Source organism: Sycon ciliatum, chromosome 6, assembly GCF_964019385.1.
Source record: "Sycon ciliatum chromosome 6, ocSycCili1.1, whole genome shotgun sequence".
NCBI lineage: Eukaryota > Metazoa > Porifera > Calcarea > Leucosolenida > Sycettidae > Sycon > Sycon ciliatum.
This window is the reverse complement of record NC_088648.1, coordinates 19,643,457-19,668,326: the sequence shown is the minus strand read 5'-3', so window position 1 is coordinate 19,668,326 and position 24,870 is coordinate 19,643,457. Positions and strand designations below refer to the sequence as shown.

Here is a 24,870-nt window from a genome sequence, read left to right as displayed (position 1 = left end):
CAGTCGGGTACCTGTGTGACAGTGGACTTCAATAGCTGGCCACCACAATCCTGCATTGCATGGGCTGATGGCACTCATACTGGGTCAAGCAGAGCTTGTTTGTAACACTCCGAGGGATAAGGACCTTGCATTGATAGACACTATAATAGTTTATTTGTGCATTGCACTGTGGTATGGGAGCCATTGAGAACTCTCTTATTGCTTGGCCATCTTTTTTTCCTCACAAGTCTCTGTATTCCGCTGTCGCAACAGCAGGTGTTTCTGAATTCAGCATCACAACAGCTGTGATAACCTGTTATCAATGCACTGATATTGACGGTAATCAAGCATCTTGTATGGTTAAAATAAATTGCACATATCTACAAAACAAATTCAAATTCGATAAACTACTTTGCCTCACCCCTGATGGTGCCCTCCTGGGTAAACATTTGGACAATTTCAACTGTACATGGTGTAGCCAAGGATTGTTTGTGAGTTGCGAGTTGGGTATAATTATTGCAACACAAAAATCAATTTAAATGCCAGTAAACCAATTGGAGAACAAAATGGAAAGGTAAAAATCTATTGGAACACAAAAAAGGAAGAAGAGAAAACCGTAGGTAAAAGGGCCCACACAAACATTACTGTACTGGCAAAGACCGGCAGCTGTTTTTAAATAATGTCAGTAATCATAACTTAGCATAAGCAATTACTACTCATTTATTCGGGCTCACCCTGACTCTAGAGCCTTTTATAAAAACAATTGATTTTGTTTGTAACATAGCAATGAAAAATATCAATTGTGCACTCATAACCATGTATAAACAATTAAAATGAAACAATTCAATTTTTTTTGATTTTGTTTGGTTAGTGATTTTCCTTCTGTTGGCTCTTCAACATCTTGCTTTACTGTAATGTTAACGCCAGCGCTGTTCGTATTGTCCGTTATGACACACCAGAGCTATATTTATTCCAATTTTCAATTTTTGATACATTTTTCCTCTGCAAAAAGAGATCCGATCACTGGTAGTATGCATAAAACGAGTTCGTACGTGAAAGTGCAGATAAGTGACTAATTCGAATGTTCTCCCGCTGTACGTACATGTAGGTTTTGGCTTTGATTCAAATGCATGACCAGTTATCTTCTTTTTCCAGCACCAGCTTGACCAGCCGAGCCAACAAGACATCCTTGCAAGAAAACAAATAATTATTTGAATATTCACAACCCCCACAATGCTGCTCAATGAAATCTGATCAAGACCTGCCAGCACTAGTGGGATGTCCGGATGAGAGCTTCAAAAACAAAACTGGATTGGGCTTCTTTGTGCAGCACAGCACGTGCAGGTCAGATGACAGACTGACACTGGTCCATAGCTCATAGACATAGTTTCTTCTTGGAGTCGCGTGCGCGTAAAATAAAAATCAGCGAAAAGAGTAGACCTCTCCCCGTAGACCTCTAGGATCTCCCTGGTAATCTACACGCTCTGCCCCTTGCTGTTGCGTGTTGGTGGAATGAGCAGCAGACCTTGTGACTGTTTGGTACTTTCCAATCGAAGCTTCGCAGGCATTACATTTTGACGAAAGGAAGTTTACGCTTTCAAAGACCCAAGAACGGCTTCCTTCGCCACAATGTGGCGGTCTTTCGTACTGGCATTACTGATTGTAGGTGTTGTTTCACGACAATCGCTTGCTAATTCAGCCCCGGAAGGTTTTCCTCGCTTCAGTTGGGCAACATTGCCTGTTTTCTGGCACGCATGGGGCTCCGAGCCTTTCAACGCCAGCACCCTGGCCTTCATCAATCGCTTCCCGCTAGTCACGATCGAAAAAGGCATGAGTGGTCAGACCCCACCGTTGCATACTGGAGCGGAAAAGAAGATATTGGCCGGTGCAAGGCAAGTGAAAGAGTACAACTCCACCATCAAAGTGCTGTTTTATTTGAACAGCCAGATGGACTGGAAGATGTATGATTTACACCAGTATTGTGAGCAGCATCCACAATTGATGTGGCTGCATGATTCCCGCGGACAGCCCGTTCAAATCCGCGACGAGAATCTGTTCGACCTGAGAAACGAGGCAGTTCATAAAGTTTGGCTTGACGTTCTGAGGAACGCCAGTCGCTCTGGATGGATTGACGGGGCGTTTGTCGACAAGGGGTTAGATCCGATTGAGAGACAGCCCCAATTCAAGTATGTGGATGCGAGCGACTTCCAGGCCTATCTGGAGGGGCATCGAAAGCTAATGAATGAGATCAACACCACCTTTGGTTCGAACTTCCTTGCTGTTTCGAATTGCAAGGATTATGAAACTGTGAACGGACGTATGTTTGAGAAGTTCTTCTTGGATGATACCGACCGCAATACTCCATATGCTGACATTGTTACTCTGCAACACGAGTCCACGTTCCCGCACATCGCAGAGGTGCATGCCGAGCCGTGTAACGTGACCGTTTTCAACACGACACTCGCAGCTTATCTGGTCGGAGCAGGACAGTATGCATACTATGGCTGCACGAGTGGTTTCAGTCTTGAGTCCGGCTGGCTACATTGGTTTCCTGAGTACTCAAAGCCGCTAGGTGCGCCAATCTCGGTAGCCAAAACCATATCTACTGCCACCGGTTTTTGCAAGCCAGCTACCATGGACGAAGTGAGTAGGTACTTCATGCGGAATCCATTCTGGGAGGATCTTCAGGAATACGCTAAGACTGTGGGCTTCAAGCGTCATTTGCTCAAGAAGTGGATCCGTCAGTACAGTGACGCGGGGTTGAGTCTTCATGGAGATGATGGAAAGCAGCCAGTCCTGGGCCGTCGATTTCAGTCGGGTACCTGTGTGACAGTGGACTTCAATAGCTGGCCACCACAATCCTGCATTGCATGGGCTGATGGCACTCATACCGGGTCAAGCAGAGCTTGTTTGTAACACTCTCTTCGATATTGAACTTGCAGAGAGGACTATTATGATTTTGTGCTTTTTGATCATTGTTCACAAATCCCTGTGTAACATCTCTGGCTATCTTGGTCATTCTTGACATTCATCCCTCAATAATTAACATACACCTGTTCCGTATAATAATCTGCAAGAAGATGTGCTTTACCCGCATCTTCTGCACTGCGTTTGTATGATTGTTTTGCGCGTAGCGCTAGCAGGCTCAAGTCACTGATCCAGATGCACACTTATTCCAATCCCTCGTGGGATGTCGAATTTGGCCCTTTGAGTGCAGGTTGCCTTTGTCACTCACTATTTTGTCTCTCTCTCACTCTCTCTCTCAATCATTCTCTCACTTTTCTCTCTAAATTAATTTTCCTTCTAGAAGCAAAATCAGTCATTTATGGCGAAGACGTAACTCGTTTTTGCATCCCCTCTAAGTATTGCAGTGGTGCGGTGTGTCCATCATTGCCGAAGCAAGAAACAGACACATTCTCCACTTGTGGACAGCTTGAAGAACCTGTCTTACACCTAACCCTGGCAAGTAGTTTGGTCACCCTTATCAGTACAGTACCTGGCACGCAAGAAGTCTGCATACACATTCTACGCGTACTACGAAATCAAGATCATAGTAATTTTTAATATTTGTTTATGATTATCACCGGCTGGGACAATGAAATTCGACCAACAGAATTAAAAGAAACCGGACTCTACACTACCCTAGCACCACACCCCGTGACTATCCTGAGCACTCGAAAGCCGTGCTACTCTATTCATGATGTAGGATTCCTTTGACCAGAGCTGTAGCAGTAGGGGGCACGAAATAACTAAAGTAATTAGTTAGTTAGTTTGTATCAAACGAAATTTCATGCAAACGCAACCGAACCTGCTGGTGGAGTGATCTAATTTTAACGGAAAATTTCGTGAACGAAAATTTGTACTTGTATGTGTGCAGAATCGAATCATGAATTGAATGGAATCTCGGCGTTCCATTCCATGTCATGAGCCCTGGAATCGATCCGAAATCCGTTCACACATGTGCGCGAATCGACTCATGAATCGATTTGCGGGCATAATCGAACAGATTCGATACTACGATAGATACATGTAGTATATCTCCCCTCTCTCTCTCTCTCTACCGCCACCAAATGCACCATTACCATGATTACATGGCCACTGGCCACTGCCGCTAAAAATTAATAATGTGCTTTGTGTGAATTACTGTGAAAGCACCATACGTACTAATACTCTACTCCGGCTGTTTTTATTGAAAAAGAAAGAAAAAAAATAGTCAATCGACACAAAGACTGCAGTGCTTTCTGACCAAGATTCAAGAACAGGCCGTCAGACAGGCGACTGCCGAGTTGTTTGTCAGCGAGCTTGTCTTGAGCGAAGCCTTGCCGGCTGCCTGTCTTGCCAGCCACTGCAGGTCTGAAACGTTTGAAGCGGTCCGAAGCTTCGTAGCCTGTGTCCTGCATGCTACGCTTGCTGTCAGCCTTGCGCTTGGTCCATGTGGTACTGATGGCGGACAGGCAAGATTTTGCAACAGCTGATTATACGGTGCCTTTATGAAGGCATTGCAATGGATTCGTGCAGGCCGCACACTATCGCTGAAAGAATGAAGCGGGTGCTCCTATCGCCCAGCGTCCAGCACAAAGGGCTATTTCCTGCCCGTCGCGGAAGAATCAAGGTTTGAGATTTTCGGCGCTCGTACAGCGCGAACCGAGCGTGATCTTGGATCAAGTTGGAAATCGAAGAAAGCCCAATTCAAAGTAAGCGAATGCTTGTGACCTTGGATAGCACAACGTGCAATTCACTTCAAGTTCACAGCTAGTGTTCGAGTCTGCATTGCCAGATCTGATAGAGGATGGTATTTGCGAGTCAGTGGGCTCGCATTGGAAGAGAATAATAATTATTGCAGTATTATTTTTGTAGAAGAAAAAATGGACCAAGGAACTACAAGTTACGCTATAATGTCCGCTAACACCACCAGTTACTAAACAATCAGCTACCGTCGGTCAGTGTCGTGCAATGTTATCGACATTAAAGCTTAACTAACTTGTAGTTCCTTGGTCCATTTTTTCTTCTACAAAATTTAATATTATTTTTAGTGAAAATTTGAAAATACCGGTAAACTCAATTTGTTTCTGAATGTATTTCACAATGTGCACTAGCAGTACACAAAATGCTGCTTTTGGTGACAATGGTCCAATCCCCATCCACTTCAACCACCTGAAAATCATCGTTGGTGTGTTGCCTAAAGTATTTTTGCATTGCTTGAAGGAACAGGTGTTGGCACTTGCTGTAGTTATTTTTTTAGGAAAATTCATTGGCGAAAAGGCAAAAATTAAAACTTTCATCATGAGTATACGCACAGTAACCCACATGTATTCCTATGCCAAAATGCGACCCTAAACATGACGTGAACAACAGGGCAGTCTGATTCAGAACATTGTAATTATGTTCATTTTTTTATCAAGTGGATAGTGCCCTGATCTTGAAATGAAATCGAATCCCAAACAAACACAACACCAATGTAATAGTTGTTTTGTTTGCGTTACTGTAGATTCAGGTGTGACTGGAAACAAATATAATCCTGCCTGGAGCCTCTAGGAATGGTGAAATGCTCAAAAAAATAACGTATACGTACATACTTCGCGAAATATTTTGGACTTAGCCTATTATGGTACCTTCTAACAGCGATATCATTGTTCAGCACATTGTAGCTAGGATAAATGCTACCACAAAATAGAGCAAAGCGAATATTGTATGTAATTCAAAGACATTCGCAGTCAACTGGAAGGACCAAAGAAGAGCTATAGCACAGCTCAATTAAGCTAACCCGGTGAGTCGCAGGGGCGCAGTTCGCATATCTATGATGTCATGACTATGTCACATACATCTGTGGTGTGGTGACTATATACCACTGGCAACCTCATTGCAATTTTTCCCATCTCGACTATGCAGTACGTATGATGGTCATTTGGTTACTCACTACTCGGAGTGATTGTACATAGCAATAACGGGGTGTTGTTCCTTTTCTTGCACTTATTTGTGAGAGTTACAACCCCACCTTTGCCGCTAGGCACTTTAGTTAGGGCGTGCTCACGCTGCGACTATGAGCGAGCGTCCACGTGTCAGCATAATGTAGAAACTTGCCTGTCGTGCTCACGTAAGCCCTCGTGCACGTCTTGACATGAAGTTGTCGCAGAACCTTTTCAAATTTCAGTTCGTACCCAAAAGGAGTTTGTGTGTTTCCTAATAAGTTGTTGTCCATTTTTGGATGTAATTTTTCGCATGTTGCGTGTTGGAGGAAGCGTCTCGTGGCTCGTATTCTTGGAGTCGACAGCTACTCATAGATTCGCACTCTTGGGCGACTGAGATCCCAAACGCTTTCGCTTTCCTGTCAGCGTGGTGAGAGCAAGTGCCAGTGAAAATGCCGGTAGTGGTTTCTTTTCTTGTTCCCGAGGTGATGACTGAATTTTCTGATGATATGGAACTGAAATTTCTTGAGCGTTGGCATTCCATCGTCGCAGAAAAGCAGCACCAACCTGCCATTGAACGAATACACTGTAGCCATTGGTCACGATCAACTGACAACAAAGCAACTAAAAACAAAATTGACCTCATCCATAAGAAGGCGAAGTGTGTTAGGACCACAACTGGTGCGAATTCGGAGAATGGGTACGACCGAGTATTGCGAATCAACGTACTGTACCAGGAAATTGAGAAATTGGACTCAGTTCAGGCCAGGTTGTACACAAAATACGCTTCACGTCTACGGTCATGTTGCCGCCAAGTCGTGGCACCACCCTTCGGAGGTCGCAGTCACGATTGGAAACGTGGCCGGCTGCGACATTTAGGTCGCGTGCATGCCGTTTACATGCGACTTGGCCGCGTAGCCGCATGGACACTGATTTTGCCTGTAGTTTGAGCAAGGAGAACACTGCTCTCCCCAACGTCTTATGTACCGTATTTCCCCGGATATAGGTCGCACCTTTTATACTCAACTTCAGGGCCAAAAATGAGGGGGGGGGGTGGTGGTTTACAAACGAGCATGATTAAGTAAATTATCGTATCCGTTCCCGAAGGGAACTCACGACGGCCGCTAACACCCGATAAACCCTAGCGGCAGATGCAGCGCCTAACGGTGGGGGTGAGTGGGCAAGTCTCACAACCACTGGCACAAGTGCCGAAAACGGCCCCATTAGCTGCATCCATGAGCATGATTACTACTGAATTAATATATCAAAACGTTATGATATACTGTACTTGTGCGATTATTGGCCCTGGGGCACTATTGTTTTCAATGTGCCCATCACAAGTGTTGTTGCAATATTCAAGAGGGCACTATTTTTCTATGCTGGTACATTTACGTGATCCCGCATAAAAACAAAGAAGGCAAAGAAAAACAGAGCTGAAAGTTTACTGTAAACCACTGCGATTCATCAGAAATGGCAACAAGAACTGCGATTTTGATCCTGAAACCACCAATTCGGTGACATCGACAAGAACATTACCAAAACAACGCCAAACGTGCACATGCAGCTGCAGATGCAGCTACTGAAGCGGTGGCAGGTAAAATGATCAGACCCACCACCAAAGTGGTCAAGGATCAAAATCCCATTCGGAACGTAGTTTGTCTTGAAACGCAATGAACAGTACTGCTATCACTGGCCTGGCAAAGACTGTACAACGTTAGACCACATAATCGGATTCATAGTCATCTTGTTTTCCCCTCCCTTGTCTGTGATCTGCTTTCCACTATTGTTAGGGAACTTGTAGATGGTGTCTCTGATGCCATTGGGTTATGTTGTTAACCCATTGACTGCTGAGCCCGAATATATTCGGGATTCAGGATGACGTCAGGGCGCTGAGCCCGAATATACTCGGGCTGACAGGCTATTCTACCGTACTAAGCTCCGTGTTCCAGCGTAGGGTTGCAAGAGACCTAAGAGTCGAGCGGTACATTTCCTGCATTCAGTACGAGAGGTTGCGGGTACGAATCCCGCTTGGATACTTTTTTTCTTCTTTTTCGTCCGGTGATTCAACTCAAATTGGCGACTTTTTCGTATTTTACGCAATTTGGATGAACTTACGTGTCATATAGCATTTTGTTCCCCTTTCTAGGAACTATATCGAGTTGGTCAGCGTGATAATTATAGCCTTGGTCAACATTTCACAAGAGTTCAACAACCTAGTTTCTTAGACTATGAAGTTGTGGAGCTGTACATTGCCCATATTTTTAGCATTTTCTTCAGAGTCTCAGATGAAAGGCCCTGTAGCCCTCAATGGGTTAAGTCGCCGTGATCCACTTCATAGTCCTTTTGTTTTCCTTCTTCGCCTTTGACTCTGCTTTCCACTGTTGTTAGGGAACATCAAGATGGTGTCTCTGATGCCATTGTTCCTGCTGTCTCTGGTGTCTCTCGCATCGGCTCAGTACTGGCGTTACCCAACGTACTCCGAAGGGCCACAGTACCCCAATCTCTACTCTTGCTCCTCCATTCCACCTTACCAGATTCCCGTCGAGTGAGTTTACTCTGCTGCTTTCTCTGTAGGAGCTGCATATGCGCGTTAGGTCTCTGCATGGTGGTGATGTTCCTACAGATGCTGAAAACTCCTTCTAACAACTGTGTGTCAAGAGAATGTGATACTTTCCCTTTTTGTTAGTGTGTGAGCGCGTGCGTGGATGCATTCATGCGAGAGTGACTCTGTGTGTGTGTGTGGGGGGGGGGGGGGGGGGTGCCAACCTGTTGGAAGGCTAAGGCTACCTTCTTGCCAAAGCATTTGGAGTTAGGACTAGTTTCGGCTCCACAATCCAGTGTGTCGTTACTAGAATAGCTTTCATGGCTGAGGTTGTTGGTATTTCTGTTGGCTCTGGGTTCCCAGTACTCAGTAGCGGAGGCTTGTTGGTAAAGTAACTCCAATTTCACTTCAGAGTACCAGTGCATCTAGTGTCTGCTTCTATCAAAGCAGCGTGCTGTCTATACTGGTTACCCCAGGAAGTGTAGGGTGTAGGGTAACTGTCTTGGCCGTTTTATACCGAAGTACTCCGTGTGGTGTAGGCCTGGTGTGCATTGGTGGTCGATTCACATGACTTCGCCAGTTGTGTGGATTAGACAGTTATATGGCGCAAGTCTTGATCTGTCTCATTCAGATCTTGTTCGCTATCGTTGCTATAAGAGAAAATCTGTGGGTGCACATCCAGTGCATTTGCAGATTTCCGTGCTTCTCTTGCGACGGGCGTATACATGGTACATGGTGTGTGTGTGTGTGTGTGTGTGTGTGTGTGAGTGTGTGTGTGTGTGTGTGAGTGTGTGTGTATGAAAATGTGCATACATATGTTTGTATGTGTGCGGGGGGGGGGGGGGGGATTTCGTGTGAATGTGTCCATGTGTTTTAGCGTGCATGTGTGTGTGTGTGTTTGTTGGATGTGTGGAGGGGTACTTGTGCAGGATTGCACATTATGTGTGTGTGTGTGCGCGCGTGTGTGTGCGTGTGTCCGCTCTCACGCCACAGTACAGGTGTGTATAGGCGTGTGGGTGTTGGTGCGCGTCATATAGTGGAGTGGTATCTAAAATTTATGGCGCGCTCCATTCCTGTCCAATAACGGTCGCACGCATGTTTCTCCTAAAATGTCTTCCTTCTAAAATGATGCAGTGCTGTTCAATGAAAATCCAGTGACGTGATTCATGTTAGCAGCCTGGCCAAGTTGTTTGTTTAGCTTTATTTCACTTCACTATAAGCACACGCAAAATCTGCCTTCTCACTGGGCTTATTGCCACGGTTCTCGCAAAATGATGAAGTGAAGGAAAGTTAGCACCGTGCACCAGTTAGCAGCCTGCACCAGTCCACATCTCTGTTTTCACAGGTCTGGGCCTGCACAGCACTCCCGCGCGTACCCTGGCGAGCTACTCGCCGGTTTGACTCAGGCGCGTAGATCGTGTGTAGTCAGCCTAGTCCGTTCGCCACACCGACAATGGCCAACATACGTACTACGTAGTGGAGATGGGCGATATTGCAATGAGGTTGCCAGTCGTGCGTAGTCACCACACCGCAGATGTGCTCTGGCTCATTCTGTGACACAGTCACCACGCCATAGATATGCGAACTGCGCCCCTGTGACTCAATGGGTCGGGCTATAGCTCTTCTTTTGTACTTCTGCTTGGCTATCAACATCCAGTGCATGCCGGAGTGTATAATTACACAGAGTTGGCGAGAGAGAATTTTCTCTGCAGAAATGGGCCAATTCAGCTGTGTGGTGGCTGTGTAGTGAAAGCTAGGTATACGATTATATTTTTTGATGTATCTGTCTTGCACGCAGGTGAATGGTGTGACTAAGGCACGAATTTATATTCTACTATAGCTTGTTCGCTGTCAATGCTTCCGTGATGGCCATGTGTGTGTGTGTGTGTGTGTGTGTGTGTGTGTGTGTGTGTGTGTGTGTGTGTGTGTGTGTGTGTGTGTGTGTGTGTGTGTGTGTGTGTGTGTGTGTGTGTGTGTGTGTGTGTGTGTGTGTGTGTGTGTGTGTGTGTGTGTGTGTGTGTGTGTGTGTGTGTGTGTGTGTGTGTGTGCCTGTCTTTGTGTTCATTTGTAAACAAGTATCACCTACCCAGGGGCAGGGTGGAATGCAGTTAGATGATCCCGGGTCCGATACCTTGCCGTCAATCCCTTTTCTGCACCTTGTCCTCTTGCACTTACTGAGGTGTGGTGAGCCCATACATGCAATTAATTCCAAGTCCACCCAGAGTTGGTGGATTTCAAGAAGTGTCGAACATTGGGCCGTTCAATAGCCAATTGAGTCATCCTTCCAGGATTCCTTTTGAATCTATTCTTTCTCCCCCTTTTTTGTGGGGGGGGGGGGGGGACTCGCATGGCCAGTCATGGCAGTGAGCAAGTTCAAGTGCGTGTGTGTGTGGGGGGGGGGGGGTATTGATCTGTTTGTGTGGGTTTGGTAATGCATCTTTCCCGGTGTCTGTGTGCCCGCACATGCATATGCGTTGGTTGAGCACAAAGTCCATGCACCAGCACTCTGATGCATCTTTCATTCCTGCTTTTTTTCCTCAGGGAGGGAGGATGTTGCCCAAAATAATAATTGTTATCTTCGGAATCTCTAAAAGTGGTGGAGCATCGATGGCCATATGCGAGTGTCCTAGGTTTGACCTCTTGTGGTGACAGTTTTTTTTCGTCCCGCCTTCAACTTCATCAAATTTATGCAGGTGGGATTTCGTGCACTGATACTTACTGAAAGCCGCCACAACAGCATTATACCTCTTTCTGTGTGTTTGCTCCGCGCAGGGCCGAGCCGCAACCAGCAACAAGCGACGCACCGCCACCTCAAGCACCACCGCAATCATACTTCACACGACTCGGTAACCCAGACCCGAATGGCCTACGGACGCCGCTGGAGGACAGCAACATACCGGAGAATGCCACCCGGCTGGACGACGTCGATCTCCTGCAGAGATTCATTGACGTGGAGCTGGAGAACACAAGCATCTTGCGGCCTGACATTGTGAGTGGCATATTCTGTTAACGGTGCTGATATGGAGTGTCTGTGTGTTTATGATCTGGTGCAATATATAGATCTGTCTCTACTTTATTGCTTACATAAAGCTAGTAACAGAGAGACATAGATCGGTATGTTTCGGATGCACCCGATGTTAGGTAAAGCTGTGGAGTGCTGTTGAGTAGGTACCTGCCTTGAGCAGTTAGACATTTTGCCGTGTTTACCCTGTATGTCTGTGTGTGCGCACGCGTGCGCGTGTGTGTGTCTGTGTGTGTGTCTGTCTGTGTGTGTGTGTGAAAGAGGCAGAGAGAGAGAGAGAGTGTGTGTGCACGCGTGTATGTTTATGCATGCCTGTGTGTCTCTGTGGCTACTTGCACGTGTGCTTGTGTGTGCCTGTCTCTTTGTCGATAAGTTTATTCGTAGCCGTCAAGTTGGGTGCTTTCCCTTGTTCATCTGTATTGCAACCTTTTTCTTGTTCTTTCCTGTGAAAGTTCGAATATTCTTTTTTTCCTATTCTCTATATGTTATAGAAAAGAAAAGGACCGAGGAACTACAAGTTACGCTATAATGTCCACTAACACCACCAATTACTGAACAATCAGCTGGTGCTATATTTTATCCTGTTCGTTTCTCCCAGTTATCCGAACCTGCAGGTTGCCCAGTGCTAGACGGGTCTTACCAAGCTACGCTTCCCATTCTGCCAGGTGCTAGTGCCTCTCAGGGCACTGCTTTCTACCTCTTCTGCTACACCAGCTGTTTCCCCATCTTCGAGTGGAAACCATTGCCGCCGGGCTACTTCCCGCCGTTCGTGCGTCTGTCCTACTGTCCGCGTCGCAACTGCTCGATTCCGCTCGGCCAGACGTGTCGTGTGAGTTGCCTGTTCTCTTTCCTTGACAGATTGAATTCTAGCATTCGCGTGTTTGTTATTCTACGCTACATTCAACTTATGTCTGAAGGTAGCGGAGTATGGCCTTTTCTGTTTGAAAGCCTAAGAGGCTTATTGCCATGTGGAGCACATGTCAAAATTCATGGTCTTGCCCTGTAATTCCTGTAACCAAACAGGGCAAGCATGTTCTAATGTAAGTAAAATGATTTCATAACTGGCGATCGTGAAGCGCCGTGATCATTTGTTATACACCGTGACTGCACAGGCCGGCGGCAGTATTGCAATCACGGGATTCCGGAACCAGGTGTGATTTTGGCATCATCTTGCACATCATCTTCTCACTTGCACTCATTCCCGTCCGTCTTGAATTTCAGCTAAATAATCCCGAACCTGCCCCGCAAGAAAAGAGAACTCAAATTGATACAACAATATCTAAATGCTCTTTTCCCTTGTCCATCTTGTTGTTTCATATCAAAGCCAGAGTCGTCTCGCTTCATCGTCGTGCTGAAGCACCACTGCTGTAAGCAGCAGCGCGTTGAGCTCATTCCCAATCCTACGCCAGCCCGACCCACTCAGCCAAGTGGTATGCCGAACCGGTAAGTAGAAATGACCGCCCGTCACGCAACACATGCACTCGACAGTAACATAGTGGCATCGTTGAGGGGACAAGGGCTGATCGTCATCCGAACTGTGACCCCTAGCTTCGGTTGCAGGGTTTGCCTTGCACACCTTGAACATGGACTATGTACAGATCCAGTGCATGTGTGCCTCGTGGCTCAAAATCCCTCTTTTTTTTAATTACCGTGACTGCAGCACTTGTTTCAGCGTGCGTGGCAGCACTTGTTTTCATATTGTTGCCGGTGTTAATGTTGGTGTCTGTTTCACAGTCATGACCTCCTGCCTCAACCCCACCCCCTGCTTCCACCAGGGGCTAGACAGTGATCGTTTTATTCTTTTCGTTGTTAATCCTTCCTGACTTTCATTGAGCTGTTATTCCTGGTGAATTGAGCACTGAGAAATTTCCAAATGAGACTCGAACGGTGAAAATTTAGTTTGCTTGACAGTGCACATACTTCGAAAAGTAAATCCACTCCTAGTTGTGAAGTATGTTTTCTCTCCGGATTCAAGTTTCTTGAGCTTGTTAACTCAGTACAGTGTGAACAGGAAGTCACGAAGTTTGGTTTCTTTGAGGAACTGTATGGCATACGCTTACTGCAGCATGAGCATTTGTGTTCTTGTGTCATGTTTGGTGCGTTGCAGATTGTTCAGACTGCCGTACTACGCTCCGTATCGCCAGGTGGTTCGCACCGAGCTCAAGTGCGGCTACTATCGCGTGCGCATACCCACAGCCTCCACGTGCAGGTAAGCAAGTCCCTTCTTGCGATCTGTGCTTCTAAGTTAGCACCAGCAGTTGTGTCGGCACTCGGCTGTCTATTCTAGTGCAGTAAAACCTGTTTTTGGTGGACCCTGTATCGAGGGGATCCTGTAACGACCGGACAACCTGTGCATCGAACGTGCATCCCTGGATGAAGTGGCATCATGTCATATCAGGACAGTTTCTGCTGAAAACAGGCGTCTGTTTCCGGCATGTTATACTGTACAGGTCTACCCGTGTTAATACGACACCGGTTACAAGACAACCCCCATCAGTAGACTTCCATCAAAAATCCCCTGACGCCCGAAACACGTACATTCACGTCTGGATAGTAGATTGTGCACGTTCTAAGACAAACAATTTGAAACCCCCGCGGTTATATACTGACCAGGGTAGACCTGTACTCGTATTGTCATGAACGTTTAGAACACAGGCGGCAATAGACTAAATTCTCTTCTTTGTTGCGTTGTAATTGCTGCTCGAGTATCTCTCGTAGCTTTGAGTTGCAAACTGCAAGTCGATTCCCCCTCCGTGTTTTGGCCAAATTAATAATCAAGGTGTTTGGGTACTGGTGAAAAACGCTAGCAAGCGATACATTTTCGGGACTACAGATCAGTCGTGGAATACACATGGCCAGTCATCCTCCTCTACAATGTGTATTCCTGACATCAATATTGAATGAGTTGGAGGGGGGGGGATATGAGGAGGATTTCCAATCTTTCCTTTTTGGAAAGAATGCCGTAGACGTGTATGATTCTTGTGGGAAGCTGTGTTCACAACTGATGGCTCTCTGAACTTTTACGACTTTGATGTGAATCATACTATGACGTCGCCCTTTCTCTTTTCCATTTCTTGTTTTGTTTGCGGTGTAACATCTAGATGTGCGTGCTCATCATCTATCTACAGAGGTTGAAGGCACGGTGCATAAGTCACATTGCCTCTCCAGATGAAGGCACGCCAACGTATCGTGGTGCCATAAATTTCTTTGCTTGTATATTTTGTTCTGAGTATGGTTTTGAATTTTGTCCCACTCTTTCTTTCCTTCCAATTCACTAAACTATGCTTACCCTTCTCTTTCACAAATTACTCTTCCCTTCTGACTGGAGTGCGGAACGTGGTCAGATTCTGTAATGTTCGTATGGCTTTCTCATGGTGTGTGTGTGTGTGTGTGTGTGTGTGTGTGTGTGTGTGTGTGTGTGTGTGTGTGTGTGTGTGTGTGTGTGTGAGAGAGAGAGAGAGAGTGTGTGTGAGCACAAGTTGCTATGTCTAACATACCTGTTCGCTATCATCGCTTCCGCGATGGGCATGTATTTTGTCTGAGTCTGAGTGTGTGTGAGTTTGTTTATCTGTGAAAATCCATGCTTCGTTGTGCCACGTCTGTTGGCTCGTGTCTCTTTTAAGTTTCTCTTTCTCAGCACCAGGATCACTAGTGGAATGTCTAAAGCAATGTTTTGTAATAGCGCCGGTATACCGTTGCCGTGAATTCACTGTGCGGTGGCTGTCTACATGGTGGACTGTCGCGTATTCAGCTTTACTGGTTTGCCTGTATGGAGATGCACTGATCCTCGGTTGCGTGAAGCCTATGTGGAGATGAACTGATCTTCGGGTTAGATGAAGCCTGTAAGGAGATTTACTGCTCCCCGGTTGCGTGAAACCTGTATGGAGATTTACTGCTCCCCGGGTGCGTGAAACCTGTGTGGGGGTGCACTGCTCCCCGGTTGTGTGAAGCCTGTGTTTTGCGATAACTACGATAAAGGTCCACTTGCTTTCAGAAAGCGGCCATGTCGTCTCTCTTGCCGTCTTTAGATGCAGATTGGCCTGCACTGGACGACCCTGTGTCTGTGCAGCCGGCTCTTCGTTCACCAACGGGTGATTGATAATGAAAGGGATGCGGAGAGCGGGGGGGGGGGGGGGGACTGTAGGTATTGTTCTCCCCGCCACAAATCCGCTGCTTTCTCCGGTACACGCAGAGATGCGGCATTTTCAACCCCAATGTAGGCAGGCATGACCTCCAGTGATGATATTTTGTGTGGGGAACTGCGGAATTTGCTGTACAAACCTTTTCATCTACATTTACACCGCCGTACGTATGCATTGGGAATGCCCAAGAGTGTGCAACTACGGGATGGGTTGGCATGCGGCGGAATTTTTGTTCACATTATCTTTTCTTCTACGCACTCGCTGCGAGTCTGCGGCAAAATGCACGTTTTTTCTGAAAAAAAGGTGACGTCAACAAAAAATTCCGCCGTGGGCCGGGGTATCTGCAGATTGTGCAGGAGAGATCCGAAGTTACACACTCTTGTTTATCTCCTCTTGGCATGCCCTGTACAAAAAACATTGTTGGGATCCATGCATGCCACGACCAAGAAATACTTAGATCGAAGAAAACAACACTTCTGGCGATTCACAAAGTAAAATTTGTTCGCCTGTACCGCCCTAGGACTGCACATACGTAATGATAATGCAACAACAAAAGTGGAATCCTGTGCGATGCTTACTATCAAGTTTTACTAGTCAGATGCATTCAAATTTGGTCACCACATTGCTGCTTAGCTCAAACGGAATACGTATTGAAATAAATTATGCAGCATAGCAACCCTAAGACCTCTGCCAAATATCTAGGAAATAGTATCAGAACATAATAATAATTATTATAGTAACGTTGGGAGGGTACTACAATCATGAAGTTGATGAGGAAATGGAGCACCGGACAGGTACTACTAATAGAACCAAAGCGGAATAATAGATCAACTCGATACAGTCCATCTTCTGGAGGGCATAATCTTAAAACCCAATGCACGCAACGTTTGATATGGGTGGTGTAAGAGTGTCTTCGCTATTCCTGTGAACGGCTATCTGGTCGCTGTATTTACAGGAGTCTGCTTCCGCTTCACGTGGCAAGTAGTGCAAAACTTCTTCCAGCTAATCCGCTGTGGGGTGACAGTATACACAGACGTGAACACATAAAAACACACATAAATACACACACACAAATGCACACCAGAGGCATCCACCCAGAGACATCGAAAAAGGAAATGGAAGTGTAATAACAAGAGTGCCCTCACATTCCCTGCAGTTACCGTAGCAACCTGACATGCATGCCAATCACATCACAAAATCTAGTTAAGACTATCTCAGGAGTCGACTGCATTCTCATATCAACAGTGCTCTGGTCGTCAAGGCGGCCGACAGTAAAACCAGGATAACTTTGTAATTCCTGCCCAGACGTCAATCAAATTTCTGGTCGGCTCCAGTTTGTAAAAAACGAACGAAATACATAACTGAATACACAATGATGGTGGCTTACCTGACATTCCGTGCTGCAGTACCAGACTTTATTGCATGTGGAACAGGTGAACGCCGCCCATTTGCCGCAGTTTGCGCAGATTCCGGAGTCATTCCCCGTCGCTGCGTTCCCATGACGCGCGTCAGCCGCCGAAGGTTGAGATCCGGGTTCCTGGTGAGCCGTGGAGCTTCCGCCTGTGTACTTCGGGGCAGCCGCTCTGCCCGGGTGATCGCCCGGTGGACTGCCACGGGCCGCGTCCTCCCGTTTAATGGGCGGGACGACCTCGGCTTTTGGCCTCTGCTTGTCGTCAGTGGGAAGGATGTATGGCTCCTGCGCCTGTTGCACCTGGTACTTGTAGCCATCAGTGCTCGTCGGATATTGGTAGCCGGAATCGACCACTCGGTCACGTTTCGATGAGGGCTGGATTACAGGAGGTGCAGTCGATGTGAGCTTCGGGTCAATGTAATTTGCTACGGGTTGCTTCTTGGAAGAGGGATGGCTGGAACGTCGCTCATTGCTAGCGTTTGGCAGCCGACGGACGACGTGGAGCGGTTCTCCGTTCCACGGCGGTGGGAAGGACGCTGGATCCAGGTACTGTTGTCCACCGCGGGGAATCGACCCGTGCCGCTCACCGTGGTCTTCGGGAATGCTGGGAACTGCTCGCACGGCAGCTCGGCCGGTATGCGGGTCACGATGCTGGTATGCTGTATGACTGTGCCGGTGGTGTTCTTGGGGCATGTGTTCACCAGCAATAGCCTGCTGGCTGCTCGCAAGGTACACGTAGGGTTTTGCGACCGGTTGCGCCTTCTGCGGGATCATCCTGGGTGCTTGTTCGGCAGGGCGCTGGACTTCTGGCGCTTGATCCGGTATGACTATGCAGGCGGGTACGTTCTGCGGCTTCTGCTTTTGATACTGCTGCGGCTGGTGAATGGGATGCCGAGACGGACGTGGCATCCCCTTTTGCCTATCCTCTTGCTTCCGAACGGGATGAAATCTGCCGTCCACTTGCAGGAACACCCTGTCACCGACTTCGACTTGTTTTGGTAGACTGCCGTCACCTTCCCCCACCTTTTTCTGTTCATAATCACGGCGGCGTGCTCCTTGTGATTGCAGGGTCGGCTGTGCCGCCAGCTGAGCCTCGGAGTACGCTTGGGGATGGTACGTACCAGTGGACTTGCCCGTGTTCTCCCTGGCCTTGGTCGGCAGGACCGCTGCCTTCTGCTGTGGTTGCTCCCGCTGCTGCTGCTGCTGCTGCTGCTGGTGTGCCTGGTTGTTTCGGCTCGTTTCTGTAGCTGACTGTGTTTCTCTGGCGTGCACTCCCTTCGCTTGGCCGGCAACGGCACCGTTGCGGCGAAGATACTGTAATCTCAGCTTACTTGCAATGCTTACGTAGTTGAAGTTGAACGCCGTGCAGAGTTTGCCGACGTTGGCGTCCGCCGTCAACTCGTTCGCGGGAATGTCCGGCGGTTTCGGTGTACCGCTCTGCGGCAATGCATGAACTCGTCGCGATGCCAGGTTCTGTATGCCGTACTCGAGAAGCTCATTCAGGTCTGTGTTCTGGTTCCTTAGATCTTTTTTGAAGCTGTGCAAGTACTTTCCTCCCTTTGATAGCTTCGGCCTTGGCAGTTTGCCTAGAACGGTAGCATTTTGGGCACTATCTCCTGCGGTTGCTGTAGGGTCGACGCTTGACCGAGCGCTTCGCCAGTGATGCTCAGCAGAATGCCGCTCTTTCCCCTTGGCGTTTGCTGGACCGTGATCTTCATTATTACTGCCTGATGCAGATGTTTCCATGTTTTGCAATGGCTTCTCCTCGGCTATTGTCGCTGGTTTTGGATTATCCTGAACAGGCTCTTTGACTCTCTCCTCCACTGCAGCTTGGCCTGCGCTCTCATTGTTCTGACGTTCTCGCAACCATTGTTCTCGGTGCTTGCGACGCACCTCAGACAACTGGACGGTGTCGTTCTTCCCGCCATTACAGGCTGCAGATCTGCCCGGCTTGCGCACGCCATTGCGCTCGCCTGTGCCCCGGGAATGTACCGTGGGCGAGGATAAAGGCTGCTTCAGGGGCGATGAATCCGAACTTCTAGGCGAAGTAAGTGTTGGCGTGGTGGCGGTTGCTGTGGTGCTGTGGGGTTTTGTGTTGTTTGTCGAGGTAGCGCCAGTCGGTTGTATGATCTTCTCGCCAGTGTGCGATGTGCCTTCAAGCTGGCCTTCAACTCGGGCAGCACGAACATGGGTTGACTCAGATGGGTGTTTGGTCGTGCTCCCAAGCTCTGTTTGGTATGCGTCCAATGATTGTTTGCGATCTTGCGAGCGAGATTTCGGATCACTTACGGCGCTTGCTTGCATGGACGGTGAGCGCCTTGAGTTCCGTGTTCTAACAACAGCGGCATCATCTGCTGAGGGCTGCTTGAAGGCTGGTTCTCCTCCCTCGTCGGATGAGCTGAGATCGCTGAAGTATGCGATGGCTGGATCCGTTTGCGCTGTTGCCCTTTGCTTGCGGTGTACACCAGCACTTGTCATCATACTCGAGTCTTCCATTTTTATGGTATTCGATGTGCCACCATTCCTGGTGAGTGATTCTTGCGACGCGTTTTGGATGATGCCGCTGCGTTGGTACGCGGTATATTCTTCCGTCAACCGTGTTCTGGAGTGTCTTTGCTGATCCAGGACGATGCGTGGTTGGCGCAGTCGCTTCCCGAGTGACTCATGTACCTCAGTCGACTCACAGGGGCTGTCGTAGATGACGATAGAGTCTCGGCGCCGCTTTCGGCTGGCCGGCGCGGGTCGAGGCGACGAATCGTCATCCTGGCTTTCGGACGACTCACCGTTGAATTCCTCGTCACCAGGAGACATCGTGTCCACGTCCTCCGCCTCATCATCATCATCATCGTTGTCGTCTTCCTCACCACCGTCTTCATCGTCGCCCAGTGGGGCGCTGAGTCGCGCCTGGGCTTGCATCTTGCGCACTGCAACCAATGCGCTCATTCTCTTTCCTGACACTTTGCCTGGTCGTTTCTCCTCCTGGAAGCATAGCAGCAAAGAGAGAAACACAAATTTGGTCATACATGTGAAACGTATCGGATATACTCAACGGCTTTTGCGAGTCTCTTTGAGCGCCATCTATTCTGTCCACGCAAAACAATTGGAATGAATCTCAATACCGCCAGGATGCTGCTGAGAGTCCCAATTACTCTGCCAATTTTCAGACTCAATAGCGTCTTGTCAGTATTGATACAAGCACTCCTACTTGTAGCTCTATCCTTACCGTCGGTTCAGAATTTGCAGAGCCGGTGGACTTCGCAAGGGAGGAGCGGCGTGCGCGAGGCGGCAGGAAAGGATTGTCAGCCGTACGCACGTATGGACAGGCCTTGCCCGTGCGGCAGTAGATACACACCCAAGTGACGGTCTCCTGCTTGGACCTGCCAAAGATGGCAGGTTTGTGACAATTTTGGTGATAACCTGAACACGAGATTACAAGAAATCACAGGGCATGGAGATAGAAAGAAAAAAAGCACTGCTTTTGCTTTTGCGCAGATAGTCTCCGATACATGTACGAGCACTGTCTGTTTATCGGTACGGGAAACATACTACACCACTAGGGGTCAAAGTTCATGACCTTTTCACAATGTCTGCTAAATGACAATTATGTAGATCTACAACAAAAACTAGTAGCATGCACATTATAATAATCTTTCTTTCTTTCTTTATATATTTCAGGATTTATAATACCAAAGGCTAACGCCTATCTGGGGGATCTCCTATTTTGTGTATGTACTAGTAACATTGTAGGCCTACTGTTGAGTGCTCTTCTTGTAAGAGTCTGGCAAACCGTGTGCATTTCGCAGCTCAGTGTTTGGACGCAGCGCGCCGCGGGTCTCATACAGTCGAGTGATCGGGTATCCGCAAGTCGAGCAGTTGGCCACCGAATAGGACTTTTAAATCAAACCGGCGGCTACTTGTAGACTTCTACATCTACATTTGTACAAGACGTTTCTTTCATGCTCTATCCACAAATAAACGTAGAGGGAAAAAGGACGGTTCGCGTGAGACTCGGCAGGCGGCCGAGTTTTCGACATCCGTAGAACACACACACACCACACACACACCACCACCACCACCACCAAGTATCAAGGCGCAGATGTTGCTCCTAAAACGGTGGGAGGTGAGTAGATCAGACGCACCAAAGTGGTCCAATACTGAAAATCCAATTCACTGCATCCACAGAGAGACTCTGTTTTATTTTCATTGTACATGTAGTTCACATGGCGAAGAACACTGCTTACCATACATGCACTGGTCGCACACCACGATGTCGTTCTGAGCGTGAGTGGACTTCTCATGGCACACCACGCATGACCGGCCGGCGTCCTTCGACATAAGAGTATGGGAAACTAGGGGCAGAAGACGAGACGCAGAGAAAGCCAATTAGCGGATGGCGCAATGTCCTCCTCTGTTGAACCGGCAAAGCAACTCAGTACTGTACAACGAAAAATTAGGCTGACCTGGTTAGCGGCAACGGCTTACAATAATAAAAAAGGTGCATGTACTGAATTTTGCCATTATTTGAGTGGCGTTCCAATTTTCTTATCATATTCTTCCTGTCATGCAATTGTTCTCAGAAGTTTAATTGTGTTCTTCCCCTCCATAAATGGCAAATTGTGTTTTGTTTGGCCGTACAAAGTTGCTGTTGGACTGCATGTACATATACAGCAGAGTAGCGGTGGTAAAAGTGCCCCTGACAGAATGTAAAATACGGCCCCAGTTCACATAACAGTGCGCCCAAGTTTACGTCTGCACTGTAACGGGCGTGGTATTCACTCGTCCGATCGGAATTCACTGACCAGCACTTTGTTCTCCCTGAAGCTATGCAAACCATGTTCCAATTAGTGATGTCTCCAGCTAGCCACGGTCCACAGCGCTCTATTCCGTAGCTATGCAGAATATGAGCTACACCGTTTGCTGGAATTCACGAGGAAAGTGCCTACTCATACATCGGGACTCGCGCGTCCTGCCCGTCGGAACTTCCACTGGACAAACACTCCCTGCTAGGCATTTCCCAAATCGGCCCATTTTTTCGCCTAATCGGCTTTTCGATCGGCTAAGAGAATGTCCAAACTCGGCCTTATTATGAGCCCCAAAGTGAGATTTCGGCTCAATGCAGTATTTGAATTCACCGCTCGTAATACAGTGTACATTTACATGTACATGCACCCTTTAGAGGCATTAAACCATGGATTTTCGGCGAATTCAGTGCAAAATTTGCAAATTCGGCGCAATTATCGGCTATTTCTTCACAGCCATTGATTTCGTCGTCCTTTCCTGCTGACCGATCTCAAGTCACAGTCACCTTTCGGAGCATAATGGTTACAGGGATTGCATTTGCATACTGCTGAGGCACAAAAACATCGATTTTCGGCGAATTCATTGCCAAAAATGCATATTGGGCCAAAAGATCGGTGATTTCTTCAAAACCACAGTTTTCTGCGAATTTTCGGCCGGCCGATTTGGGAAATGCCTACTCCCTGATCAAAACCCTTCCTTCATAATTTTTTTACCGCCGATGTCACAAATTAGGCATTGGCGGATAATGCTCGAAAAGGTGGCAGATTCTGCTCGAAAAGCAGTGAATTGGCAGAACCATACATACTTTATGGCGGGCAATTCCTCGAATTCTGCTCCATTTCTTCATCCACATACCAAACATGCGTGAAACTTACCAGAAAAAGTACCGAATTCTGCCAATAATTCTGCCGGCATTATCCGCATATGCCTATGGCTGGTGCTCATGAGGTGTTTGTCACGCTGTAAATGGAGCGTCACTGCAAGTCAGTTAGTTGGTATCCCTAGAGATGCTTTGGCCCCGAGATAATGCAGTGCTCTTGGAGCAAAAATTCATTAGCCTACTCTAGCCCTACTGATGAGGGGTGAATTCCCCGAAACACTGTGTATTGAGCGGGCGTTGTGCTTTCTTGCAGGTTTGTCCAGTGGAAGGCTCGACGGGCGTCTCGTCTCGTGTGCTCCAGACGGAGTCGTGTGTCAGGTAAGTCACTCTGCAGGGAGCGCGAGCTCTTACGTTTGGAGCAGGCACTTTTCTTTGTGCAGAATACGTTAGGAATAGTACCCCATGGCGCTCGCCAGGGTCTACAGCGGCTTATACCCGAAGCTATGCAGAAGACGTTACGAATAATTATTGTTAGTAGAACCTAGCGAAATCAAGAGTCGACAACGCTTTACTCCGAAAGCTATAGGTTTCACCGTTTGATCCTAACTGTTCTCTTCTCTTTCCCTTTTTTCTGCTATGATTCTACTGTTCTTCTTTTAGCTTTATTCACACGTATACCTCGGGATTAACCTAAAATCCCACGGATGTGCTGCATAAAGTCCCTCGATGTACATGGTACGCACCCTCTACCTTGGTGGTTCACGCTATGATCCTGCCGTGGAAAAGCCCCGACTAGATGCCTAATGCTATTATCCCGCCCCTGGAAGCTTTTCCCATAATGATATCATGTGGATGAACGTGGATGTCCAGCTCCGTAGGCATTGCATGTTGGTGACATTAAGTTTGTGCTGACATTAAAATCACGAGTAAAGGACCTGAAATTGCTACTGGTTGTACATGTAGTACCCTCAATAAATGGACTTTCTTCTCCGGTCGTTCGAGGCGTCCATGACGCCCACTAACACCCCTAGTGTCACAGCGCTGTGAGTGACATGCCTAATATAGCGTGCCCAGCAACGCATCAAAGAAGCTATGCGAGAGCTCACTGTACCGCCGTCGCAACAGAGATGTAGTTGTCGTGTAAATAGCCGAAAGCCACGTGAAAGGATGATGCATATGATTGTGTGGTAAAAAGCAACATTTTGAGAATCTCGTAAACCTCAAAAGCAATTTAACTGGTTATCGCAACTTACCGTGATAAATCTGAGAGAACTCCGCCGTACCGACCTTCTCGTTGTCCAATAGAACATCACACTGGCGCTTGTCGAAATGGATCGCCTGAATAGTAGCATAATAGATAGAGCTTCCCGTGCCCCGCAATAGGACCTGCTCATTCACCTGGAATGACATTTTCCCTGTCTTTTCCGGACCGAGCCGGTCGTATTCTTCCGCCATATTCACCCGGTTGCCCATTGCAGCTGCGCTAGACGGCTGCTCGCTCTCCGCGTCGGACGTTGATGATGAGGCGGTGGTCGCCTGTCGGCGGGCACTTAGCTGGGCACGGGAAGCTTTGCTTGGTCGCCCTCGGCCACGCTTCATAATGAGATCGACCCTCCAAAGTGCGATGTAATGAATCCTGAGAAGGCTGCGATCACGTAATTACGGCTAGTGTCAGCCTTGCTGTGCCTGCAGCAACTTTCAGTAAATACTGAAAACGTGAGGAGGTACCGGGCAAGATGGTTGCGGACACGATGCCTGCTTAGAAAGCCGTTTCTGATCACGCAGGGTTCATGCGAAGAAGCCTCCAGCATCAAGGGGTGATGTCGGTAACTGTTTGCATTGCCAGAGCTAGTTCAACGTCGGACTTGTAGTGCTTTGTCACGGACCTCGAATGTCATTGAAAAGACAGAGTTCGTTCCGTCAATGAAGTTGATGGATAACAGGCCACATGGACGCAGTGCATGTTGTTGGAATTCCAGCCTGTCAATCGAGAATTCGTGCAGTCAAACTTCTCCAATTCCTATTGTCGACGCTGCATGGCGAAACCACGGACACACACACACAAGCACGCCGCCAATCAATGGCACTCACTACAAATGTCTGTATGTGAGAGTCTGTCATTGTCCGTATGGGACGTGACCAAGAGATAGGACGTTTGGCTTTCTCCTGAGTTCACGTCACAATCAGCCACCCAAATCGATAAGCGCGTCAGTTGACAAGTCCTTGTTTGTCACTTACAGTCGGTGTC

The 24,870-nt window shown here is 47.7% G+C and overlaps 2 protein-coding genes across 2 annotated transcripts; one reads left to right on the top strand and one right to left on the bottom strand.

Annotated features, from left to right (window-relative positions):
- The first annotated feature begins 4,287 nt into the window (after positions 1-4,287).
- On the top strand, positions 4,288-15,139 carry LOC135819578 (uncharacterized). Its single transcript, XM_065332813.1, has 7 exons — positions 4,288-4,673; positions 8,274-8,430; positions 11,200-11,416; positions 12,048-12,278; positions 12,774-12,892; positions 13,557-13,658; positions 14,551-15,139. Exons 2-7 carry the CDS (start codon positions 8,285-8,287, stop codon positions 14,582-14,584), a joined length of 849 nt encoding a protein of 282 aa, XP_065188885.1. The 5' UTR covers positions 4,288-4,673; positions 8,274-8,284; the 3' UTR covers positions 14,585-15,139.
- Positions 15,140-16,049: 910 nt separating this feature from the next.
- Positions 16,050-24,469, bottom strand: LOC135819577 (uncharacterized). The gene is made up of 5 exons (XM_065332811.1): positions 23,876-24,469; positions 21,244-21,351; positions 20,226-20,419; positions 16,979-19,981; positions 16,050-16,601 (listed from the first exon to the last, which is right to left on the bottom strand). Exons 1-5 carry the CDS (start codon positions 24,219-24,221, stop codon positions 16,524-16,526), a joined length of 3,729 nt encoding a protein of 1,242 aa, XP_065188883.1. The 5' UTR covers positions 24,222-24,469; the 3' UTR covers positions 16,050-16,523.
- Positions 24,470-24,870: the final 401 nt, after the last annotated feature.

Bases quoted from the DNA above. Each gene is read 5' to 3' on its own strand.
- LOC135819577 (XM_065332811.1), bottom strand. From the start codon at position 24,221: ATGAAGCGTGGCCGAGGGCGACCAAGCAAAGCTTCCCGTGCCCAGCTA. The intron at 21,352-23,875 runs GTAAGTTGCGAT...TTCTGCCCCTAG, and splicing joins GTTCTCTCAGATTTATCACG to TTTCCCATACTCTTATGTCG. The intron at 16,602-16,978 runs GTAAGCCACCAT...GTCACCCCACAG, and splicing joins ACTGCAGCACGGAATGTCAG to CGGATTAGCTGGAAGAAGTT.
- LOC135819578 (XM_065332813.1), top strand. From the start codon at position 8,285: ATGGTGTCTCTGATGCCATTGTTCCTGCTGTCTCTGGTGTCTCTCGCA. The intron at 8,431-11,199 runs GTGAGTTTACTC...TGCTCCGCGCAG, and splicing joins CCTTACCAGATTCCCGTCGA to GGCCGAGCCGCAACCAGCAA. The intron at 11,417-12,047 runs GTGAGTGGCATA...CGTTTCTCCCAG, and splicing joins GCATCTTGCGGCCTGACATT to TTATCCGAACCTGCAGGTTG.